This window comes from Heterocephalus glaber, unplaced genomic scaffold (assembly GCF_053883595.1).
Source record: "Heterocephalus glaber isolate CG9 unplaced genomic scaffold, H.glaber_assembly_v1.0 deba00001004, whole genome shotgun sequence".
In the NCBI taxonomy this organism is placed as follows: Eukaryota; Metazoa; Chordata; class Mammalia; order Rodentia; family Bathyergidae; genus Heterocephalus; species Heterocephalus glaber.
The window spans coordinates 1,901,186-1,926,713 of record NW_028258179.1 but is presented as its reverse complement, the minus strand read 5'-3'; the positions used below and the strand labels follow the sequence as shown (position 1 = coordinate 1,926,713).

The window sequence follows — 25,528 nt, the reverse complement described above, 5'->3', positions numbered from 1 at the left end:
TGAACCTCATGATCTGCTAATGGTATTTACCTAGAGCACTGTTAACCAGCTTTCTCTCACTGTGACAAAATATCTAAGGAAACTTAATGGAGGGTAGATTTGCTTTGGCTCATAGTTTCAGAAGGTTCAGTCTATGGTTACATATTTGACCACACTGCTTTGGGCTTGTGGCAAGGCAGAACATCATGGTGGGAGTGTATGGCGGAGGAGGCTGCTCACATCATGGCAGCTGGGAACAAAAGAGAAAAGGAAGAAAGAGCCAGAGTCTCAATGTCCCCTTCAAAGCTATGCCCCAGTGACCTAATTTCCTTCCACCAGGCCCCATATCCTTAAGGTTTTACCACCGCCCAGTTATGCTACAGACTAGTGCAAGCCTTCACACAGGAGCCTTTTGGGGACGTTTGAGATTCACACCCTCATAGTCATGCTGAGAATAAACATGATAAAATATCTGGAGTGAAGTTCTGTATATGTGACTGGTTCCTTTCTTCTTCAACAGCTTGGAGTAGAAGCTACACATAGCATACAGAGTAAGATTCCTCTATTTACTGTGAACCTAATGAAGTAGTATTCACGATAAATGTGTGATTATTTCATGCCTGACATCACAAATCTAGATGAGCACTTAGCTTACAGTTTAGAAAAAATTAGACACATGTTATGATTCCAATTTCATGCCTTATAATAAAGGCAAAGTTATAGATATAGCAAAAAAAATCAGTGGTTTCCAGGAGTTGGCAAAAGGACAGGAAGCGCTGCCTGCCGCGCAAGAGCAAGGACCTGAGTTCGATCCCCAGTACCAAAAAAAAAAAAAAAAAAAGGACAGGAAGAATGGACAGATCACAGGATTTCTTGGGCAGCAAAACTATTCTATATGACACAGTGATAGGACATGCATCATTGCACATTTTTCAAAACCCATAGAGTATCCCACAGCAAGAGAGAACCTTAACGTGAGCAGGTGACTTTCCTATATTTTGACTTGTGAATCAAGGACAAATATGAATTTGAAAAATAGATGAGAAAACATCCTGACATTGGAGGATCAGGAATGTAGGGTACAAGCGAAGAGGCTTTGGTGCTTGGTCCATTCACATGGGATACCAGCTTCCAATGCATTCAGGAGAGAGAATCTGAAAACAGAAAAGGGTCCTCTGAAACCCGGGGCATGATCTCCAGCAGGGCCGAGGCCTCCTGCTGCCTGGAAAACAGGAGATACGCTTTCTTCCAATAAGGCTCAGGGAGGTCACAGATGCACTTGGAAACATAGATTAAAACGAGACTGAGTATTTTAGAAACGTGTTGTTATGAAAAGCCTAACTAGAGGAAGTAAATGCTAAAAATAAGCAATTCTGTGAGATCAGAGGTGTTCCTTGAGGAAATTCACTTCAGGTCTTGTGAAGTTCTCGCTGGGAAGCTGCTAGAAACAATCAGGAAGTTGCTGCCTCCCACGTGTTAGGGCCCAAAAGAGGTATTGAAGGGCCCCTGAAGTGAAAGTACCAGATCTCCCTCTCCTCACCTGAGTCCTCTCGACCAACACCATGGGTTGCTGTGGCTGTGGATGTGCAAACCTATGGTTGTCTGCTGCTGCCGCTGCACCTGCCATGGCTCATGTGGCTGCGGCTCCTGTGGCTGTGGCTGTGGGAAGAGCTGCGGCCAGAAGCAGTTCTGCTGCCAGCTGGGCCACCGGCTCGGCTTCTAAGCTGAGCAAAGCTTAGGGTTTTGCTCACACATTGGGTAAGACTTTTCCTCCACCCCGCCTGTCAGCTTCTCTCTGCTCTATCTGCCTAGGGGCCTTGGAACCTCTCTTTCTGGCTCCTGCACTCTGAAGCTGCAGAGTTAGTTCCTTCTCCTCACAGTGGTACCCTGACTATTTCAACTTCTCCCTGAATATCCAGGGCTTAGCATCTGGGAAGTATACATTCTCTGTCATCTTAGTCATCTTGTCTCCATTTAGAAAAAACATAAAAGACCAGCATCTATTATCAGCATTAGGTGTGAAGGTATAGCCGCTCACGTCAAAAATGTATTCATTTTAGCTTTAACAGAAAATCCTGATAGCTAATATTTGATTTTCTTGAAAAAATTACTCGTGATGACATTTTTGTTATTTCATATTGTACGTTTACTAACTTCTTTCTTATTCCCATGTCTGTTTAAAAACAAAAAAGCGATTCTTTCTAAATACGTAAATAAAACGTGTTCTGAAAGATGCGCTCCCCGGCATGGGTGAGGACGAGATGATGAAGGGCATCAAAGACTGGGAGAGGTTCCAGTTAGTGGGTGTTTGGTCCTAGAGTGAGCTAGAATCGATTTTATGAGAAAGATAGAAATTAGCTCCCAGTCCCCAACCTTTGGCTGTCAGTGTCATAAAGGAATTTCCTGTCCTCTCCTCCAGCTGCCCTCGGGATGTGGATCTGCAACAGCCGCTCTAGGGAAGTCACAGCTTCACCCCGGATCCCCACGGATTTCTCTCCCTTGTTCACTCAGCGCTGTGAGTCCTGTATTAGGCCGGCCATTCAGTCAAGACCAGACATGTAAAGATAAACAAGCTTTGCCCTCAAGTTAGCATGAAAGAGGGAAACCAGTCAATTCCAGTTCTGTAATGTCAGACTTTCTTTGCCTGGTCACCCTTCTCCACTGTCAAACCAACTCAATTTACGTACATGAGTGCGGCTCTACTGACACAAGAGAGCCTCGGCTCTTTTGCTAGTGAGCTGATCATGCTTGCCACAGGCTTTTCACTTGGCCTCCCAACAGCTGTTGACACAGCTGGGCCTCTCTCCTCCCTGAGGAATCTTCCTCCCGCACCTCTCCTCCCTCCTTCCTAACACGCCTGCTCACCCTTTGTTCCGCTGTCTTTCCCCTCCCACTTTTCCTACCCAGCCTCCTCTGTAGGTTCCTTCTCAACACGTGGCCCCTAGCCTCAGAACTGAGTCCTCTTCTCCGTCCTCTTACTTATCAGATCTACGTTCTCATGTGATCTTCTGTTTCCTATTTTCCTTTTCCACAGCAGTTCGCACTGAGCACTGGAAAATTCATGAGCTTAATACGTTCACTGTAGGCGGTTCCCTTATCGCTCTTCCTCCCTGTCCAGAACATAAATTCCTCAAGGGAGAGATTTGTAACTGTGTATTCATGTGTCCTAGACACTTAGAACAAAGTCTGGTACAAGGAAAATACAATAAACAACTTCTGGGCTGGGGATTTACAAAGTGGTTGAGCAGTTACCTAGCCTGTGCAAAGCCCTGAGTTTAAGCCCTAGCTCCACAAAAAAAGAAAGAAAACAAATAACTTCTTAATGATGATTTTTCAAACACTTTTTCATCATGGAAAAGGCCAAACATGAACAGAAGTGAAGAATAATGCAATACATATCTAAGAACCATCACCCAAGAGAATACTTACAAACACCTGATCAAAGCTGTGTCATCTACGACCTCATCCACACCCCTTCCACCACGGGGTCATACGGAATCCACTCGGGATCTCATGGCATCTCATCTGTAAACACATGTCAGTTTATGGTCCAGTGAATGGGTGAATTGTTTGTTTCCCTCCTAATTACTCTGGCTATGAGAAATCAGATAGATGGAAGTAAACTCATGATCCCATTTGAAATTATCTCATGGAAAGGCGTGGAGGAAATCATGACCCCTCAACCTTTCAGAAGATGTCACACACCCTGCCTGGGGAGAACCCGGCAATTTACTAGCCAACCTGGTTGCACAATGAGCCAGGCACTCCCACACCCGGGGTGGAGCTCCAAAATTTACAAGCGGACTTCACAAAACGTGCGAGGAAAATCCAAACACAGGGACCCCAGACTCCTGAAGAATTTTCAATCAATTTGACTTCTAGTAGCCCTTTAATTCAAGCAGTGATTATCTTTAGGGGGAGTTGGGGGGTTTTTTCTTAACTTCCGTCAACGAATAAGCAAAAAGATAATTTTTAAATTTTTCCACTTTAGCCAAGAAATCTATAATGATTAGAAAGCAAAAATCAAACAGAACAAAAAACCTTTGAAGGGTGAGAGGATAACTCAATGGGAGGAGCTGACCTGCCATGTGGGAGGGCTTGGATCCCCCAGAGCAGCAGGCAAATGATCACAAACCCTAGCTCTGGAGCCAGACGTGCCAACATTCCCTTCTTCCTCGATTTCTTATATGTAAAATAAAAATAAGGGTTCACAAAGAAATAAAAGGATTAGTAGGTAAGGAGTTACTTACAAACGCACCAAATGATCGACGCTGCAATCAGTTCATCTTGTTTTATTACCGTTGTATTAGGGGGTCGGTATACTACTTTAAGTGGCTCCTTTGAGCTAGAATGAACTGTTAGGGACACACCGGCCTCGCAGACCTCTGATTTTCGCCTCTGCCTCCTAGGGCCCAGAGCCTTAATGAGCATATGCAAAGCAGGGGGGTGGCCTCCGGTTCAGCGGGAACGCCCCACTGCCGGCCTCGCCCCACCTGAGACTCCCGCGGGCGGCCGAGGAAGCTCGGTTGTTGGGCCAGGGAGCAGCACCCCCTTCTCTAGGTAAGGACTTCTGCCCTCTCTCCCCCAGCCAAGAGCCAGGTGAGGCCTCGGCTTGCAGGACGCACCCGGCGGCGGGAGCAGGTCCCACCTGGCTTCCCAGTTTTTGCCAGCCTCTGCGCTGGGACCGGCCCAGCCAGGTTTGGCTAGAATTCTCCCGAGCAGCCATCTGGAAAAGCAGATTGAATAAAATAACGACTCTGACCAAGTGCCAGCTCCCAGGAGTACACTCATGTTTATGAGTTTTAGCTGAAAAGAAATTCAGCACGCAAGTCCAGACTTGGGCCCAGAGATGGTACAAAGGTCTCTCCTAATGAGGAAAAGGAAGGTGTATTTGGAACTAAGAGAACAGACTGACTTTTAAACATTTTTTTATCTGTTAAATTCTCTGGTGAGAACTACTTGAATTGAAATTAAAAGTACAACCAGCCCTTACAATAATCCTGCTGGAAAGGACACCCAATAACATGTGCAGCATCCATTCCTCAGCTCTGTGTGGCTGCTGCCAAATGTGCAAAGGTTTGGGCTTTTGGATTGTTGCTGGTTTGAAAAGGGTGAAGGAAATAATGGATTCTAAAGCGATTCTTACTGGATCAGGGCATAGTGCTTGCCTTGTATGCACAAAGTCCTGGGTAGCATCCCCAGCACTGCAAAAAATTAATTTATTTATTTATTTATTTAATTAAGTTTTTCTCATATAGGAGTTTTGCTCCTACCAATGTCAGAATACATTGCTGCCTCCTAAGGCAAAAGGGACTTTTCATTAAGTCATACATTTTAAATAGACTAAAACATAACTAATTTTCCAAATGCGTTTTTCTTCACCACTGCCATAATAACTAAAATGGACAAAAATAACAATTTTTTTCCTCATTTTTGCTAACAGAACAATTTCTGTAATGGGAAAAAAATGCAATTCAAGACTACCAAAGGACAAAACTACAGCAATTGAGTTTCATAATTTTAATTGGCTTTCTTTTCTATTCTAAAACTGGGCAACACATCATTCCCTAGAGTATTTCAATGGACTAAACTGAAGAGGCTGGTTCTATAGATAAAAAGTGAAGACAGCACAAACAAAAATCAAAGAACTGATTGGTTATTTTAAAGTTACTTTCATGAGGCAGGGACAGAGACAAAATAGGAAAATAAGTGATTAGTTAGTGCCAGATGACTTCAGGTTACTTTTGCTGGGAGGTATTGAAGCAAACTTTTCCCACTCCCACTCCATGCCTTTGAGCAGATACCTCCCTGGCTAGGTTTGAGAAGTTACAATTCATTCATCAGAAATACCAGAAGTAAAGGAATGGTACTATATGTGATTACGCAGAACACACAGTATGTATTTTCAAGACCATTGGCTTTTTTTTTTCCTTTGGTACCAGAGATCGAACTCGGGACCTTGCGCTTGCGAGGCAGGCAATGGAACCACTGAGCTAAATCCCCAGCCCACCATTGGCTTTTGACAAGAAGCAGAACTATTCTGGCCTGTTGGTTGAGAACCTGGGCCTAGTTCAAGGCTCTTGAAGTTGTGTGGGGTGCCTCATTTCAGCAGGATTTGGGGGGGAAAGAAAGGGGTTTGATATAAGCATTATCAGTGAGTGAGAGGCTCGTTTGTAGCTTTCTGAGAATCTAGTGATTTAGAGAAACGAAACTGCGAAAATTTAGTGACAACAGTCAGAGAAAAGTGGGGTTTTTAAACTGTATACTTCCCTTACCATTTGTGCTTCAGAAAGATAGGAACCCGGCTGTTAGGTTTTGTTAATGGTATTTCTGGAGAGGACAGCTCCCTTCAGGCGTGGTCTTCCGGGCATAAAGCCAATGGTTGCTCAGGCTGGACAGTTCTGAGGAAAGACTCTGAGGAAAGCTCCTTGTGGCAGGCAGGGATCTGCATTTGTGGGCAGCCAGAAGGAGCAGAAGTTGGATGTGAAGGCAGGAAGCCAGCCGTGATTCCAGAAAGAGATAAACTCGGGCCACAGCAAGAACAGGTGATTCTGATCCTATCTGACTTCATTTAAAGAATGCTCTCTGTGGCCTGATCTGTTTGCCTGTCCTGGAGTTTTAGTTTATGGGCACTGTTTCCATTCTAAACTTTCGGGAACAGACTCAAATTCAAAGATCCTGCTCGCTTTTCTGGTTTTCTTTTTCTGTAGAGGACTTTTCCTGGGGTGAGTCTTGGAATAGCCTTAGTCTGTGCAGAAGGAGAAAAAAGCCAAGGGCTGCAGAGTTGTACACAGAAAAATGCTTTGGAAGAGGGAGAGTAGTGTGTATTACCTTCGATTGGGGTACAGTTTACACGCAATGTAGAGTACAGATTTCAGGTTTGAATGTTTGTGATTATATACACCCATGCAACTATGTCCCTTCCAGACATGGGATATTTAACTAACAACCAACCCAGTAAATTCCCTCTGGTAGTCAGTCTCCTTCATCCCCATTCCCCCCTGAAAAGTGGCATAATTCTGACTTTGTTTGTTTGTTTTGTTTTGAGACAGGCTCTCACTTCCTAGTTTAGGCCAGCCTTGAAATCACGGCCATCCTCCTGCCTCAGCCTCCTGAGCACTGGGATGACAGGTGTGTACGACCATGCCCTGCTAATTCTGTTTTCTATCAGCTTCGAGTACTGTAGTTTTGCCTGCTGTGGGACTTGGTACAAATGGAGTCATAAAGTATGCCCTTTTGTGTCTGGATGCTTTTAGGATGCATAGTGTTAGAGATTCATTTATTTTGTTCCACGTACCAAATCACCTTTGTTGAGATACGGTTTTCATATAATGAAGTATACATTATCAGCGTGCAGTGCATAAGTTTGGACAAATGTTTGTAGCCACCACCACTATCAAGTTGTAGAGCATTTTTATCACTCCAGAAAGTTGTCACACTCTTGTAGTCAGTCCCTTCCCATGGAGCCACTTTTTTTTTTTTTTTTTGAAATAGGGTCTCACTGTGTAGTTCAGACTGGCCTTAAACTCACTATGTAGCCCATGCTGGTCTTGAACTTCAGTGATCCTCCTGCCTCAGCCTCCTGAGTGCTGGGACTACAGGCGTGTGCCACTATGCCCGGCTAACATAGGAAGATTTTAATGTGCACAATTACAGTGAAGAATAGTCCGTGCAGTGACTGTAAGTTAAGGCTAACTGAAGAAAATTCAGTAGGGGGATCAGGAAATAGGTCCTCGCTTTCCCTTGTAACTCATTCCAGATAGGATCCTGGCAATGAAGTTTTGGGTTGTTCGGTTTTGTTTTGTTTTGTTTTGTTTTGTTTTGTTTTGTTTTTGGTACCGGGGATCAAACTCAGGACCTTGCGCTTGCAAGGCAGGCGGCAGAACCACCGAGCTAAATATTTTTAAAAGAGAGAACTCTCTTTTCCATTACTACAGAATTAAGATGACAAATGAACTTATCCTGCCACCAATATAAGAATTGGGAGTTTAAAATATGGTCCTACTTCCTGCTGTACAGGAAGGAACAATTTAAAGAAGTGGTTGAATGTGGAAAAAAGCAGTAATGTGGTAATAATTGGAATAAAAGAGAAGGCAATAAATTGAACTCTGATGCTCAGAAACAACAAACACATAAGAGGTGGCATAAAAAGCAATTTTCCTGAAGTAGATGAGAAGAGTGAAAAGCCACTCCAGCCAAACTTGACCACAGTGGAAACACAAAACACAAATCCTACATTTGATGGGAGATCAAGAAAACATGATGAGCACCTTAAAGTGAAGTGGGGTCACCTATACTAACAAGGGAATTATCATTTTTCAAAAAGCTGCAGCACCTCACAGAACCTGAAGGGGAAGCAGCAATAAAATATGTGGCTTTCTGTGGCTATGTGGAAATGGGGCCCAAATAGAGAGGGGGAAAAAACATCTTTTGGGGGGGAGAGGTGGAGTGCTGAAGGGTCCTTGGGGAAGGGCAGCTGCAGCTTTGTTTTCATAAGATGAGAAATAATTATTATTCCCCTACCAGCAGAAGGAAACAAGGGCATCTCCAAGGTAATGTGGGTGGTCACCTCCAAAGCAAAGGTGTCAGTGGTCTTCGGGACTCATTCGGGTCACACCTGCCAGCTGGGTCAGCCTTTCTGATGTGTAATGCCAAAGTCCTGTGGCTGCTGTCCCCAGAGTCCTTGGGTGTGCTGCAGCTGAGTCAGGAAGTGCTCTTTGGTTGTCTGTGACCTGCCACATCCACTAAGGCTCCAGCCAGAGCTGAGGAAGAGCTCAAGGTTCACCTCCTCCATCTGCAGTTGCCAGCCTGAGGTCTCCCTCTGTCACGTGTCTCCTAAACACACGTTCCAGCCCACCAAGGTGAGCCCTTCCCCAAGTGTGTGCTACAAGGAGCAGCTGATGAATTCAGCCTCTCTTATTACTTCTGCTTCCAGAGTCTTTGCTAACATGACATTCGCCGAGCATTTCATCATGATAGCCTGATAGAGTGGCTTTTGTTCAGGGAATGTCTTTTTTTCCTTAACCTACTGCCTAGACAGTGTTCTTATACATTTTTTTGTAAACTGATGATGGAGCAGATGAATAACGCATGGGTTAACTGCTCTGGAGCAACTCTTGAAAGGATTATCTGCTTAGGAAAGCACAGAAATGAGGGAGAAGGTAAATCTTGCTTTTAGAAGTGACAGCTCAGATAATGTACCCAATTCATGTCCTAAGGTTAGAGACCATGGAACAAAACAAAATTCAGAGTGCTTTTAGAAGAGAGTTAACATTATGGGGTCAAAATGGAATGAGAAATAGAAAAATGGCAAAAGAACAGTCTGTCTCAAACTAGTGCTCATCACTAGTCTGTGATCCTCCCTCCTAGACCACACAGATAGTCTAAGATGACATTCCTTGGTGTGGCTATGAAGGACACGTGTACATATTTCCTTCTGCTCTTTCCTCTCCAGCTCCTAATTTGGCCTTATTGTGCAATGCCCTCTGATATGTAATATTTTTGCAACATTTTTGAAAAACACTGTTTGCAAACCCACTAAATTTTTTTACTTCATGGTCTTAAAAACACTACTCTTAAATAACCTAGAATTGGAATTTTGAGGATATAGCTAGGCTCTCTTAACACAGAGTAAGAGAAAAGGGTACCGAAGTTGGAATTAGAAAAGCTGAGTCAAGTCAAAGCTCTGATGTGAAAACCAGCACAGATCTATTCCCCTGGCCTTCCATTTTCCTCCTATAAAGTGAGGATCTTTATCTACCTGCCAGAATGGTCAAAAATTAGCTTCCAAATATAGAATTATAAAAAGATATTGCATAAGTAATTCTGTTATTATAGTGATAGTTATGAAGACCAAAAACAGCAGCATCTCTTTGATGAGAAAATAGATGATGATCAATACTCAATGACTTCTATGCAACAGTGAGACCTTTAGCTGTGAGCAGAAGTGATTACCAGCTTTGTGAGAATGCAGGTTGCTTTCCTGTTTTGCAGATGAGCAACTGAACTTAAAGGCACTCTTCTAGCTGGAGACCTTCCTAGCTTTTCACTGTTGCCACTGGCAAGTGAAGTACCCAAAGGGAGAACCACACAGAACTTGTCATCTCCGTGTGAGGCTTGACTTTCAAACCTTTTGTAATACTGCCTTCCCTAATTCCTGTACTCTGGCCTGTTCCTAATAGCTGTCCCTCTTCATCCCCACCTGTGTCCAATTAGGCTATCATTTGTTTATTCAATTGCCAGGGGCTGATCAGACCCTCAGATACCTGTAGGGGGGATGATGGGGAATAGAAGAAAACAAAAGCAAAATTCAAGGTATAAGCAGACCAGATGGAATCTGTCTCTAGTGGACAAGCTGCAGTAGCGGAGTTGCCGGAGTTGACCCACTTTTATTAGCCAGCAAGAAGCACAGGAGTAGGGATGGTGTACTTTTCCTGGAACAGCAATTGCAGTAAGAATGGGGCTCTAAAAGGGAGGAACAAGTTTAAGTTTCACAAAAGGAACAAGTGAATGGGGATTAGGTCCTTCTCTGTACCTGGACTCCTGTGTTGTTTTTTTGTTTGTTTTGTTTTTGCATTGTCCTCAGCAGATGCTATCTTGCCTTAAGAGCACATGATTAGGAGCTTTCCCCACACAGCCAGCAAACATGCAGCCTTCTACATACTTCCCTATTCCTAAAGCAGGGCACATCGGCCTCGAGACTGCGGGACCTAAGTCACATAGCCTGGTCCCCAGCATTTTCCTCACAAAGTTTGGTCCCCAACATTCAATCTCTTGGCAACTTACTTGAAGGCTCACTACATGTCAGACACTGTACTAATTTCCCATAAGATAGAGCAGTGAGCCAGACAGCATGCCCTGGCCCTTTGGGGCTTCCACTACACTTTAGGGGAGTATATTAGATTTGTCTGCTTGACTTTCCCAACTAAATCTAGTCAGGCAGCTATATTAAAACTGTAAAGAGATGAGAGATGGACCATCCAGAGGGCATAGTGCTAGGTCTCTGAGATGCTTAGAGAAAATGACTTGGAGTTAGTGTCCAACTCCATGGTCGGCATAAATGAACAGAATGTTGCAGATGTAGAGTCAGCAGATGCTACCCATCAAGGCTACCTTTCCAAAGAGGGCCGAATCGCTTCTTGGCCTTTTGGCTAAGATCAAGTGCAAAAGAGGGCTGAGTCTCAGTAATTGGGTACTCAGGAAACTCTTTCTATAAGACCATGAATAACAAAGAAAGAAGGTCCCAGCAAACCCAGAAGTATCCCATGAAGGTGAGAAAACTTATATTTGCCAGGCTGGGGGAGTAAGTGGAGGATGCTGAGCCGCAATTTTTCCTTGGCAGAATTTTCACATTGTCAGGATGGCTCACTCACTGTTGTTGGAAACCTGGTTAGGAAATTAGGCTGCCGTCTGGAGCCACCTGTGAAAGGGCAAGATGGGTGACAAGCCATGGTGCAACTCTGGGTTCCTCTGTCTGGATACCTGGCATTCTACCAGGTGACTTACTCTTCTGGGATGAATGTGCCCTCTTGCGCATCTCTGGCCCACTTTCAGACTGCCACTGCCTTTGGAAGCTCTATATATTAAACCATCATCTCTAGTGTGGTCCCATTTTTAAAAATACTTTCTTTCCTCATTATGGATTAATGCAAAGCAGGGAGGGCCATCAGAAAGAGGCCAAGGGGAGGGATGAGAGGATCCTGATGGCAGTGCAGGGATATTGCTCAAATCTTAACCGTGTTATTAGAGTCCACTTGTCGGCCATCTTGGATCTTCCAGACACTCACCTTGGAATCTGGAGAAATAATGTATTTTCTAGTTATTATGAAGCTTTAATGAGATAATATGCAGAAAAGTATTCACAACACATTAATTTCCTTCCCATAAATTATCTCAGATGTTAACTACAGTCAAGACCAGCAAAACTATGTAAAGTTTACAACAATGTAAAGTTGGATCTCCAATATGGAGGAATAAGAATGAATTTTCCTGTTCACACTGCAGTTCACATACAAACGCAAGATGTTTTCAAGTATAACCACCATAAAATAAAGTTGGGTTTTGATTGTTTTCTGTGCAGTGACAAGGGAGATCCTCTTGGGCTTTGTGTCTGAAGCTTGAATGTGAAGCAATTTCTATGTTGGGAAAAAGTGTGAAGTCTTAATTAGCTACTGGCCCCATTGGAGGGGTTTCCAGACAGCAGCCTAACTTCCCAGCCAGGTTTCCAACAACGGTGAGCTATCCTGACAATATGAAAATTCTGCCAAGGTCAAATTGGGGCTCACCATCTTCCCCTTATTCTCCCAGCCAAGCTGCAGGATTACAGAGGGGCCCAGTTATAAAGACAAGAGGAAGAATAGTCTATGAAGTGATACCTTCCATTCCCAACCAGTGGGAAAGAGGAAAGTCAGGAAAAGATGACAAGTCAGATCTTTATCCAGCTTAATTTTTTTAACTGAAGAATTATGAATTCTTAGGAGATTGGAGACACCTAGCAAATACCTCAGATGTCTACTATGTGTCCAGCAAAATGTTAGGCAAAGGACAGTCTGATGAGGAGGTGAATGTGTAAATAAACGAATGTTACATATGAGTTTCAGAATTGGTGTAAACTGGAGTGGGCAGATAGTAAAAGGTTTGATTTAATTTAATCTGTATTCACTTGGTAGTACTTATCTACCACATGCACACCAATGGTGCACTAGCTAATGTTTTACTTGAGTTTAAGCATGCTTTGGCTCATTATTGATCATGAATTATTAGCTACACACAGCCACACTTGTGATGAAGAACACTAAAGAAATATGACTGACTTTTCCTCCAACAATGATGAAAAAGAAGTCCATTAACCTGAGGAGTACTTGAGAGCAGTTTTGCATCACTTGCTCTTCTGTTTCAACTGCAAATGAATGAAACTTTATCTTTTCTTAAAACATTTGCAGGGGCTGAGATTATGGCTTAGTGGTAGATCACCAGGCTAGAGCACTCAAGGGCCTGGATTCCCCAGAATCTGAAAAAAATAGCAATAATTAGTTTTTCATTACATCTAAGATACCACAGACAGTAAACATCATTTAATTTTTGCTTTATTTTCATTTGATTAGCTATGGATTGTTTTAGAACTTCAGCGAGCAATTCCTGGATTTTTCCCACTGTGATCCTCTGCTCATTTGGATTTTTCTCCATGATGAGACCATCAGAACCATTCCTTATCCCATATTTATCTGGACCAGATAAAAACCTGACCAGCACAGAGGTAAGTTAATATACATCCATAAATTAATGTGGTTTAATTTTACAGCACCTGAACAAGGATATAGGGTTTCATTTGACTGTAATGAGTCCAATCTTCATAGTATTTGTCTCATAATAGAATTACTTTTTCCTCCCTTACCCTTGCAAAAATGGGCAACTATATATATATATATATATATATATATATACAATAAATACTTTAACTTTTATAGAATCCTAACATTACTCCTAATGCATGGGAACCTTTCAGGTCTCCATTACTTCTATAATACTTAGCCTGAAATAAAATTGATGCCAGCCATAGAATCTAATCTAGTAAATTGGTGAACTGTTGAGGTATAAACAGCATCTAATAAAGTATTTAATACAGTTATGCATTACATAGTGATGATGCTACAGTTAGTGATGGACCACATGTGTGACAATGGTGGTTCCGTGAGATTATAAGGGAGCTGAGAAATTCCTATCACTTAATGACATCATAGCCAACTTAAATCATAGCACAGTGCATTATGTACACAGTTGTGTTGATGCCAGTATAAACAAATCTGCACTGCCACTGATATAAAAATATAACATATACCATTGTGTACAGTATAATTAGTAATGATAACAAAGGAATGTTATTGGTTTATGTACTCAGTGTTCAGTACTTTTTACCATTGTTGTAGAGTGTACTCTTCCTACTTCTTATTTTTTTCAGAGTGCCTCCTGATCTTTTTTTTTTTTTTTTTGGTACTGGGATAGAACTCGGAACCTTACGCTTGCGAGGCAGGCAATGGCACCACTGAGCTAAATCCCTGGCCCCCCTAATTATTTTTTTAAAGTTTACTGTGAGACATTATGCACTATACAATAGCAAACTCATGCATCTTGTGTTTTCATTAATCTTATCTTTACCATATCTCTTGAGAACATTATTTTCTCTTCTGCTTTATTTAACCTTGTGTTGTTTTGTTCTCCATAGTCCTAGGAACAACGTCCTTATATGTGATCAATACCATAGGTGTAGAGTAAGCTGTACCATCCAGTGTGCGCAAGTACACTCTCAGGTTTGATAATGAAGAAAGTGGCCCAGTCACCTATTTGCCCCATTACTAAGTGGTGTGTGACTGCATTTCTTTAGGGGTCTTACTCAGTTTTGCTGTTTAGCAGCAGATGTGAAATGAACAGCTTTCCTTCTCAGCTCTGCCTCCTTCTCTGGAAGGTCTATCATTTAACAATGGAAACTCTTTACTTGATGTTAGTGCTCTTTGAACAAAAGGGAAATGGTGGTTTCTAGGATCTTGGGAAACCCGTAAGTGTCTGAGAAGTTTTTAGTAAAACTTAATTTATTCAAATGTACATACTACTTGAATTTGAAATGTAATTCAGACTGCACATTGTTCCAATATGTCCTCCTACTGGGATGCAACCAAGTAGATACATTGGTTAAGGTTTCTTTTCTTTTTTCTTCCTGGGGGGTGGGGTGTTTGTTTTTGTTTTGGGGTTTCTTTTTTCCATTTAGAAAGGGGACTCTTCTTAATGATTTCCTTGAAAATCAGTTTTCTCTCATATTTTCCATTATTTGGGAAATAATCTGATAAGATACAGAAATTGTGCTGCAAGCCACATGTCCCTTCGTGGCATGCTGGTGCTTCCAGGTCACACTGTGTCAACTTCACAGATCACAAATGAGATCCTTCCGGTGTGGACATACTCCTACCTGGCGCTGCTGCTCCCAGTGTTTGTCCTCACTGACTACGTCTGCTACAAGCCAGTCATCATCCTACAAGGCATCAGCTTCATCGTGACCTGGCTGCTGCTCCTGTTTGGCCAAGGAGTAGGAGCCATGCAGGCTGTCGAGTTCGTCTTTGGGATGGTCTCAGCCACCGAGGTGGCCTACTACGCCTACATATACAGCGTGGTCAGCCCTGAGCACTACCAGAGGGTGAGCAGCTACTGTCGGAGCGTCACGCTGGTGGCCTACACTGTGGCTTCGGTGCTGGCCCAACTCCTGGTATCCTTGGCAAACCTGTCATACTTTTACCTGCACGTCATGTCCTTGATCTCTGTCTCTGTGGCTTTCACTCTCTCACTTTTTCTACCAATGCCTAAAAAGAGCATGTTCTTCCATGCAAAACCCAGCAAAGAAGTTCTTCCAAAGCCACTGGGAATGGATGCTGCCCTTGGGGAGGCTCAGGAGGATCATGAAACAGTTCAGCAGAAATCACACAGCATTTCCGGGAATCCTGAGCGCAGCCAGCTAGGGAGCCAGAAGACTGAAAATGTGGTTTTGAAGAATTTTGTGCAGTGGTTCCAAGATCTGAAGGAGTGCTACTCCTCAAAGCGTCTTTTTTACTGGTCCCTGTGGTGGGCTTTTTCCACAGCAGGTTTTAATCAAGTTTTGAATTATATTCAAATCCTATGGGATCACAAGGCACCATCCCAAGATTCTTCCATCTATAATGGGGCAGTGGAAGCTATCGCAACATTTGGAGGTAAATTACCATCTCTTTATTTTGCTTTGACAAACTTCCCTCTTGAGGTACTACTAATCATTTCCCCAGGTACTAAACTCCATGGTGGTAAATTAGCTCTGTTCAGAGGAATAATAATATTTTTCAAGAACGGAAGGCACTCAAAAAATAAGCAGTGCCATGATATTAATGTGTCATAGTTACAAGGAAGTCAGGGGCTCAGCGCTTAGAACCAATGAAATTCTAGTGGAGTCTTCCAGATTCCGTTGCATCATTAGCACAAGTTCTGACGGTATGCTCTATTCTTTCAGGATTGTTCTTAATATTGTAAGGAAAAAAATGTATAAGTAAGGAATGATTAGTTATTTTAAGAAAGACATAAGACTTCTAAAATCTCACTGGGAGAGTCTTGTTAATGATCTAGCTAAGACTCACCTTGAATTTTCAAAATAGCTTTTTCGTGAGATCCCACAAGGGGTGGAAGAGATTTAGGAGTCAGTGTTCTGATATCAGAGGGAAAGCTGCCTTTTAAGTTCACCAGATAATAAATATTTATATCCTAGAGAAAGGCAACTTAAATGTCAAGTGAGACTTTGAAGATATTTTTCAGGAAGTGGATCTTGTTTTCCACACCCCTATATACAAAATGTTTCAGAAAACCCGTGTGACCTCTGTTTTATTATTGTCTCCCTTTCGGGCTGCTTCCAATTAACTTGTGAAAACCGGGACTGGCTGGGGATTTAGCTCAGTGGTTCTGCCGTTTGCCTTGCAAGCCCAAGGTCCCACGTTCGATCCCCCGTACCAAAAAAAGAAAAAAGAAAGAAAACCAGGACTGTACCAGAATTCGTTCCTTGAAACAACTGCTCCTATATTCCAAATTCTCAGGGAGAAATAGGACTTTGCGGATGTGGCTCTTTCTTTCCAAGATCACATGTGGAAAAGTGAATTAGCCACTGGGCAGCCTTTTGAAACCTGAATATCTTTCATTTTGTTAGAGAGTCATAATAATAATACTTTTTAATTTCTGTTAATTATTCAACTTCTTGTACTCCATGAATCAGTACAGATCTTTCCACTCAAAGCCTCCGGGAAATTAGGTCTATATATTGCAGGTATTAAGGTGGAGATTAAAGTACCATTAAGATTAGGAGGAGGTAGGAGCACAGTGCTTACTCAGCATGTGCAGGGCCGTGGTTTGATCTCCAACACTGAAAAAAAGAAGATTATTAAAGATTAATAAAGACTAAAACTGACTTCACAGTGCAACAGATCTGGTACCCATTACTTAAAAAATGCCAAGAAAAAATAATAGCGCTGGCGATCTATCTCAGTGCTAGAGTGCTTCCTTAGTGCGTGTGCTTGTATTAAACAGCTGGTTTACAGCAGCATTTCTGCCAGTTCTGCTGTGAGGAGCGAACTTTCTGCTCCCTACACAGAGCACAGTGACTGGTGTATAGTTGATATTAGTTAAAATGAGATGATTAAGTAAACAAAAACAGGAACTGAAAAGAGAAGAAAAATCTTCATTGAGATGGATCACACCGTTGTTGTGAAAACAGTACATTCATCTTTTATGAGTACTCAAGACCTGGGTTTTTTCAGAGTGTGATGACATTTGCTCTGTGCAGAGTCAGAATGTTTGATTTCATTTCCAGGGGCTCTGGCTGCTTTTGCAGTGGGCCACGTGAAAGTCGCCTGGGACCTTCTGGGAGAGCTGGCGCTGGCGATCTTTTCCATCATCAGTGCTGGCTCCCTGTTTCTCATGCATTACACGCCCAGCATCTGGGTGAGCTACACTGGCTATCTGATATTCAAGTCCAGCTACATGCTTCTTATAACCGTAGCAGTGTAAGTATTGCCAGCCATGTCTTGCTGCTCTTTTCTGCAACTTCAGTTTAATCAATTGCAATATTAAATGTCAACTATTTCATACTAAATTAAACTCAACCAAGCCATCTTTTCATTTAACTGTTCTCTGAATATTGCTCAAATTAGTCATCAAGAAAAAAAAAAGCTTTGATACATTATAAACCAAAAACAATGATATAGTGTCTGGTTTTATTTTCTTTAAATTTCCAACAGCTTTCTATGATAAACCAGAAGCAATAATATATTGAAAGGTTTTGATTTTTTAATTTCCAACAATTTTCCATAACAAAGTGTGATGCGATTCAATTTTTAATGCTTAGCTTTAGATTTCATCCTTAAGTTCATTAACTGCTTGAGTAATTCTAAGCATATACTATTCTGTGAACAAATATTCTTAAGAAATTTATAAAATGTTGGATGCTGAAAAAAAGTGGATGTAAAGAATGTAAGAACCCTTTAGCTGCATCAGTACATACAGCCAATTGGTTTTCAATCATTCTTTTAAAGAACATGTTTGGGATTTAGAATTTAGTCAAATTTTTGCATCTACTTTTTAAGAAAATGATCAAAAAAACATTTGGTTTACATAGAAGGAGTTAAAGTTGAGTACAGGAAATGTGCTTTGATATTCACAAAAGAGATGAGAAACACTTGAATTTCAAGTTGTATGTAATAAGTGGAGATGAGCTTTGTCAAGTTTTGTCTGTTTTTAATTTGTAAAAAATGAATGACAAACAACTGACAAAACAAAAATATGAGCACCAGGAAAAAGGCCATTAGACAAAAGAAAAAGATTAAAAGAGTTGGCATTTTAGTTTTTTTCATTGAAATGTCTCTGTTTAGTGAATCAAGTCCATGGGTTTTTAGTGTCTTCTTTTAAAATGAGAATTGAAAGGTAGTTTTGCATTGCTTTTGAATTGAAAAGGTATTTAGAACACGAAAGCCTTTTACCTCCATTCAAAGAATGTAGTAAGATTTCAAAATCTACAAAATTAAAAATTCATTAAAGTCATTCAATTTTACAACTACTTATAGTCTGGATCTTTCAAAGAGTAATTCACCTACTAAACTTTGTTGATGGAAGTAATTGACAGTAAACTGAATAACAATAAGAAAAGCATTCCTCTGATTTGGTAACCATATCTAAAATCAAATAATTTGCAGTATTACAAGCAACTGACAACCTGAATAACACTAAAAAAACTTCTACAGACTGAGTAACTATATCTAAAATCAAATTAACACCCACTTTCTCAAGTTATGAGAATTTAGAACACTTAGCTTAAGTTCTGGAAAGTATTAAAATTTATATGAGTAATTTTGTCATTTTAGCTATAATTCAACCTTTAACAGTATTTAGTTCCTTTCTTTCTTCTGCCTGTGTGTTTACAGTGGAGAAAATTTAAACAAGTACCACTAACAACACTATTTTCTCTTTAGTTTCTACCTTTAAAGATAAGAATCTTGTGTATGCTATGGTTAAAATGTTTATTGAACATTTAATGGTAGATTTCAGATTGCAATAAATCTGAGTGTGGAACGCTATGCCCTGGTCTTTGGAATAAACACCTTTACTGCCTTGGTGATTCAGACCATCATGACTATGATTGTAGTAGATCCCAGGGGGCTCAACTTGGCAATCAGCATTCAGGTGAGCTGCAATACTCCTGCTTTGGTTAGTTGCTGGGAATGTAGCCTAACTAGATTACCTCCAAGATTTCTTAGCCTTACAGTTAGCAATACTTAATTTTCTTGAGTTCCATAGTTACGCAAATTTTAAAACATGCAGTTCCTTAATTCTGTGATAATGCCAAGTAGGTTTTAAGCAATAATTGCAACTCGTTCAACACTTACCTGATTAAGCCAGGTAAAAAGTAACCTCAGTACCTAAAATTCAACCACTCCATATAGCATTCTACCAGGCTCAAACATAGAGTAATGGGATTTAGTGTCTTTCTCATTATTGATGATAGGAGCTAGGATTTGAACCTAAGTAGACTGCCCCAAAGTCAGACTCTTAGTCAAAGCATTGCTTACATTTTCATACTTGATTCCGTTTAGATGGTGGAGAGTGTTGTTAACCCATAGTTAAGATCCTGAGTCTTAATTACCCCATAATCCAAGCATACTAACAACATCATTACATATCATCAATGAATAGGTGGTCAGATTTTGTATGTGGCTAATTATTTGCTTTTATCCAGTTTTTAGTTTACGGGAGTTATTTTGCTGTCATTGCTGGAATTTTCCTAATGAGAAGCATATACATTCTCTACTCGCTCAAATGCCAAAAGAAAGTTCAGAGACTCCCTACAATTCAGAGTCCAGCTAAATCACACGCAGAGGAGCCCGTTAATACCATCCTGTCAACAAAGCTCTAACCTTATTACATCAACACAGTGGTTTCCAAAATCTGTGACTAAGAGGACAGGACTTTGAAATGGAAACATTGAAGTGTTCTGCAAGCTGGATTCCAGTGAACCTTCCTAAAAGCACAGCAGACCTTGGCCTTAGACCAGATGTCTGTGTGCCTAGCTGAACTGCAGTTGGCAGGCCCATCAGTTAAAGAACCTACATTGGGAACCCACACCCATAGAAAACTCTAGTTCTGATCACTTCTAAGAACGTGCAAATGGCACAGAAACAAACCAGGAGAAAACACCAGCCACCCTGGTGGACTGCTGCCCACTAATGAATGGAAATCCTAACTGGTCTGACCCTCTGTTTGGCCTAGATGCTTCTGTGATTAAAGGAGGCAACACAAGGGACGTTTATGCCATTTTTCTTCCCTTCCAGCGAGTATGTTTCTGTTTTAACTTACAGTTCTCTGAGAGAATCACAAACTTTGATTCCATTTTTAAGGGCTCTTTCTCAACCTTGTAAACATTGCATTATTCACCAGCTATGGTTCGATACTATCAATATTTTTATCTTTTTATGATTATTTTTCATTTCATGCTCTTCTGAGCTTGGTCTTAAAACTACCTCAGGAATAGCTGCAAGTGTACCATGTGTCACAGATAACAATGACCTAGAAGAGGCATTGTTAACCAGGTAGGTATGTTAATGCTCTGTCATTGTGATGTCTGAAGTAGAACACTACAAGTAATTCCCAGAGGTTTCTAGCAGTATTTATAAATGAGGAAACGCTTGGAGGAATTAAATACCTAATTTTTGTTCATTTATTTTTTTACTTTTTTTTTTTGGTGCTAGAGATTAAACACAAGGCCTTATGCATACTACCACTGAACTACACCCCTAGTTCCCTAAACCCTAATTTTCCTTCCGGTGCTGAGGATTAGGCCTAGGATCTCACACACAATAGACAAGCACTCAACCACTGAGCTACATCCTCTGCCCAACACTTGATTTTTAAATGACAGAGATTGTGCTAAATAAAATGGATCTAAAAATTTTACTGAAGAGTATAATTTGTTATGGGATTCTGCTGAAATTATCTGAGCATTAACTGTTATATGAAACTTCAGTAGAAGATGCACTGAGTGGTTTGCCAGTGGGAATAGAGAATACTGAATCAAGACTTGTATTTACTTTACTTCAAATCCCAAAATTCATTCACTGAACTGAAGATGAAATCCAGACCAAAATCAATGCACTTTTCCCCTTATCGATGGTGTTATTTTCTGTAATTTCAGTTACCTGTGGTTGACTGCTGTACAAAAATATTAAGTGGAAAAGTTCCAGAAATAAACAATCCATAAGTGAAACTGCATAAGTGAAATTTCACCTCACTGTGCCAGGGTGCTAATCATTCCTTTGTCCAGTGTCCATGCTGCTAACCGGTAGTCACTTACTAGCTGTCTCAGTTGTCAGATCCACTGTGGCAGTATCTCAGAGTCCATGTTCAAGTAACTCTTACTTTTGTCAATAATGACTCCCAGGTGCAAGAGTCGTGATGGTGGAAATTTGGATGTGCCAAGAGAAGCTTGTTATAATAGGTATGTTTGTATAGGAAAAAAAACAGTATATGCAGAATTCAATACTCGGCATGGTTTCAGGTGTCCATTGGAGATCGTGGAATGTGTCCCCTATAAAGAGAAGACCAGTGCACACTCAATGGAGAAAACTAGTAACATTCCCTCTTAGATCAAAAGCAAAAAAAGGATAGCCACTATTATCTTTCTTATTTAATTCATTGTACTGGAGGTGCTCACCAATACAGTTAGACAAGCAACAACAACAACAACAAAATTTAGAAGTCAAAAATTGAAAAGCAGGATCCAAAATTATTATCCCAGAGGCTACAAGTATATACACAAGTTGCAACCAAAAACTGAGATACTATGAAAAGTATGTAGAAGCCAACGGCTTTCATAATATAGCAACTATTTCTTAATACAGCAATATTGTCAACTATATAGACAATAAAAGAATATGCCATTTATAGTGGAACTGTTATCGGAATCTCCTGGCTACACCAAAATGTTGTCAGTAGCTCCTTCTAAAAGTAACTGGACAATTAAACGTTACCGGGCTCTGGGTTGCTCACCTCTCCCTCTAGAGTTAGATTCCAGGTTCTTCTCATCTCAAGCAAAGAATTGAACAAAGCAAGCAAAAGGCATTGGCCAAGTTTATTTGAAAAAGGAAAAGTGAAGAGTGAGGGAGAAACTAGCTCTGCAGAGCGATCCTGGGTCGAGGAAAACAGGAAAAAGCAAGATAAAAGAACACCCCAGAGAAAGCAGGGTGGGGTATCATGAGGAAAGCCACACTGGCAAGCTCTTCTTGGAATCTGTGTCCTTTTATGCTGTTCAAATCGCCAGGAAACCACAAGAACGTCTACATTCTGGTCTTGAGAGGCAGAGCTGGGATCCCACACCTCGGACTGATCTCAGGTATAGCCCATCATATTGAAAACCTGCTGGAGTTCTCGCGAGAAGTCTACAGGCAGGGCTTTGGGAACTGTTCTGCGCATGTGTTCTGGGATCTTCTAATTAACAGGTCACGTCTACTTCCCCAGCCAGATTTGCCACGCCCTAATTTCCTATGTCAGAACAAAGTGAAAAAATACCTAAGATTATACTTACTATAATAATTTATTAACTGTGTAAGACAAACATGAATAAGCCTGAAAATTTGAAGATTATAAGTGGATGCATAAATGTATACAAAAATTTATCTTGTTCTTGGTTAGGAGAAAAAGACATCAAGCTCCCCTAAATAAATATATTAATTAAATCCTATCCATGAGATTCTCTATTTCTGTTTTTTGCAAAGCCAATAAAGTTGATTCTACATTTCGTTTGGAAAATTAAAAATGAAATATAAAAGAAGTGCTTTTTACAGTGGAAAAATAAGACTGAATCATTTGCAAAGATTAAAAGACTACTTTAAATTTAATGACACTAACACAGGACTATAGAGACAGTTCAATGGAACAGTGGAAAGTTCTGAATTAGATTCTTATGAGGTATTAGACTATAGAAAAAATTGCATCTTATAAGAAGAAGGAAAATAAACTAATAAGCTATTAACATGAAACTAAGTTTACACATGAAAGAAAAACAGTAGAAGCAAAGGCAAATGATAACCTGGATGAAATATTACAACTCACATCAATGATAAAGAGCTACTTTCCCTAATTTTGAAAAAAAAAAATACAAGCTGATAAAAAGAGATTTTAAAAAACCCAATAGAAAAATGAACAAATGGTACCGCTACAGCTTGAATGTGTCACTCCAATATAAATGATCTCTGAATCTCTAAATGATCTCCTAGACTTAATCTCTGAATTTCATTTTAGCAACATCTGGAGTTAAGGCCTTTGTGAGATAAGTAGGATTAGATGAAGTCACAAGCATGACCCCATGAAGAGGAAAACAGACCTAAGCCTGCAGGCTTGCTGTTTTATGTTTTTTGGGTTTTTTGGCTTTTTTTCCAGTACCAGAGATCGAACTCAGGACCTTGCACACTTTCCAGGCAGGCACAGAGTTGCTGAGCTACATCCCCAGCCAGGCTTTGCTGTTTTGAGATGTATCTAAATAGATAGATAATTGGAAAGACAGACAGATGAGACATTTCTACCTATCCTACCTGTCTGTTAGAAATATACACTATCTTGCATGGCTGCAACTGTCTTGTATAAAAGATTTTCATTACAGTATTTTTCAAAGAACAAAGGAGTAGAAACTAAAGTTCAAAGGGGACAGGGAAAATATGTTGTGATGCATTGTATATTCACCAGTAATAATAACATTAAAAATGAGAAAATACTTTAAACAGCAACACAGAAAGAGCTCTAAGATGTATCAAGTGGGAAAAAAGTCAAGAACCAAAATAATAATAAATGTAGTAATTCATTATTGGCATAAAAGTTAGAAGAAAAATTACTGAATTGTCTTCCATGTGCATACAGTTTCTCAGGAAGTACAAATGTAACAAGTAACAGTGGTTACTGGCTATGGAGTAATGAGGCAGAGGTGCTTCTTACGATGTTTGATGTTTTCAACATATAAAGTACCCACCCCCAAATGAAATACTGCTTCAGAAAAAAGCGTTTAACCTCGGAAAATTAGCATTGAAGCATACGAAACTGGAGGTGTGTTAAATGTAACCACCCTGCTGGCTTTACATTTTTTGCAATGTGATAAATAACTGTGCATTTATAATTAAAAGGAAAAGGCCGGGGATTTAGCTCAGTGGTGCCACCACCTGCCTCGCAAGCACAAGGTCCTGAGTTTGATCCCCGGCACCAAAATAATAATAATAATAATAATCATTAAAAGGAAAAAAATAGACCTGGTGCTGAAAATGAAGGAAAATGTTCTATTTGGTATGTCATTAAAGAAAATGTTTTTGTTTAGTTGTTGCTGAATTAACTCCTTTTACGGACGTGCCAGCCACATGGGCTCAGCTCATTATCAGCAGCAATTCCTCAGTCGGGTGAGAGGTTCATGGGCATGGTGGACCGGGTCCAAAATCAAGCACATACAAAGAGTGAAGGTACATTTGAATTCAGGCATGTCTGACCACAAGAGCTGTGACCTTTCCCCTGTCCCACGCTCCTCTTTTGACTACCAACGCTGGAAAGTAATGTATCTCTCATTAAAGATCACTGGGGGACCCCACTAATCAGCAGAATATCAACTTAAAGAATTGTGAGGAAGGGGTAACTCACTTTCCGGTCCCCCTTCTGTCTCTCTTCAACAAGCTTTCCTTCCCGCAATAAATTTTTCCTATTCTTAACCTCTGTTGTTCCTAGATTTCATTCTTCAATTTTGGAGAACACGAACTCGCGTTTCAGATACCTAGCAGGTTTGGGAGTTAAATCTCTTCCCCCTGTATCACTCTTGCCACAGCCTCCACCTGCTGCAAGATTAGAGGCATGAGTGACCACACCTGGTTTAAATACTTTTGAAAGTGTTTTTGATGGTGATGGCCTTTGAAGAGTCTGTCAAAAAAAAATTCAACCTAAGAATGCTTTTCTTTTTTTCTCCCTTTAAATTTTTTTGTTTGTGTTGCAGTGCTAGTCACGGAACCAGGGCTTTCACACGGAGCTACATCCCTAGGCCTTTTTAGGGTCTTGCTAAACCACTAACTTCCCCAGGCTGGGCTGGAGCTTGAGATTCTTCTGACTCACCCTCCCACAGTGGCAGGATTACAGCTATGTGCTACCTGTGACAAAGCCATCTTTAAGGCCACTTCATTCTTTCGACCTGGCTAATTAACTGGACACAAAGGCTGGGCGGTGCCTCAGGGCCCACTGAGGACACCGATCCCTGGCCAAGCTGAATTTCTAACCTAGCCGGATTTCTATTCCCAGCATCCTCAGAGGCTCTTCCTTCTGGCTGCTCTTCCTCCAGGGCGGAGCTGCAGCTTCTCCGGGGCCAAGGCTGCAGGACCTTTTGGGGTGTGGACTTCCAGTGTGGGGTGAAGTGAGGTGAGAGTCTGCAACCCCAGTGACAACAGGAGGCCCCGCTGCTGCTCCTGGCCTCACTTGAGCACTGGGC

At 41.0% G+C, this 25,528-nt stretch overlaps 1 protein-coding gene and 1 long non-coding RNA gene across 21 annotated transcripts in view; one reads left to right on the top strand and one right to left on the bottom strand.

Annotated features, from left to right (window-relative positions):
• LOC101716033 (uncharacterized) overlaps positions 1 to 4,415 on the bottom strand; it is a 76,199-nt gene extending 71,784 nt beyond the window's left edge. For 3 of the 13 annotated variants that reach the window (XR_015450550.1, XR_015450552.1, XR_015450555.1), the window contains exons 1-2: positions 4,230 to 4,403; positions 3,409 to 3,504 (exon numbers count right to left, since the gene is read on the bottom strand). This is a non-coding gene — a long non-coding RNA (uncharacterized LOC101716033). Of the gene's footprint in view, positions 1 to 3,408; positions 3,505 to 4,060; positions 4,162 to 4,229 lie in introns of all 13 variants that reach the window. The other 10 variants (XR_015450549.1, XR_015450548.1, XR_002390307.2 and 7 more) reach the window with 7 other exon arrangements.
• Positions 4,416 to 4,447: 32 nt separating this feature from the next.
• Positions 4,448 to 24,988, top strand: Slc19a3 (solute carrier family 19 member 3). Of its 8 annotated transcripts, none has more exons than XM_087209331.1 (9): positions 4,448 to 4,539; positions 7,032 to 7,110; positions 8,658 to 8,840; positions 12,059 to 12,211; positions 13,083 to 13,234; positions 14,900 to 15,713; positions 17,348 to 17,540; positions 19,071 to 19,212; positions 19,766 to 24,988. In XM_087209331.1, the coding sequence occupies exons 5-9, from the start codon at positions 13,085 to 13,087 to the stop codon at positions 19,940 to 19,942; spliced, it is 1,476 nt and encodes a 491-aa protein (XP_087065457.1). In that variant the 5' UTR covers positions 4,448 to 4,539; positions 7,032 to 7,110; positions 8,658 to 8,840; positions 12,059 to 12,211; positions 13,083 to 13,084; the 3' UTR covers positions 19,943 to 24,988. The 8 variants fall into 8 exon arrangements, with proteins under 8 accessions (XP_087065457.1, XP_087065458.1, XP_087065454.1 ...); XM_087209330.1 differs by lacking the exon at positions 4,448 to 4,539 and adding an exon at positions 4,566 to 6,524; XM_087209332.1 differs by lacking the exon at positions 8,658 to 8,840.
• The last annotated feature ends 540 nt before the right edge of the window (positions 24,989 to 25,528 follow it).

Bases quoted from the DNA above. Each gene is read 5' to 3' on its own strand.
- Slc19a3 (XM_087209328.1), top strand. The intron at 13,235-14,899 runs GTAAGTTAATAT...TCAACTTCACAG, and splicing joins AAAACCTGACCAGCACAGAG to ATCACAAATGAGATCCTTCC. The intron at 15,714-17,347 runs GTAAATTACCAT...TTTCATTTCCAG, and splicing joins AGCTATCGCAACATTTGGAG to GGGCTCTGGCTGCTTTTGCA.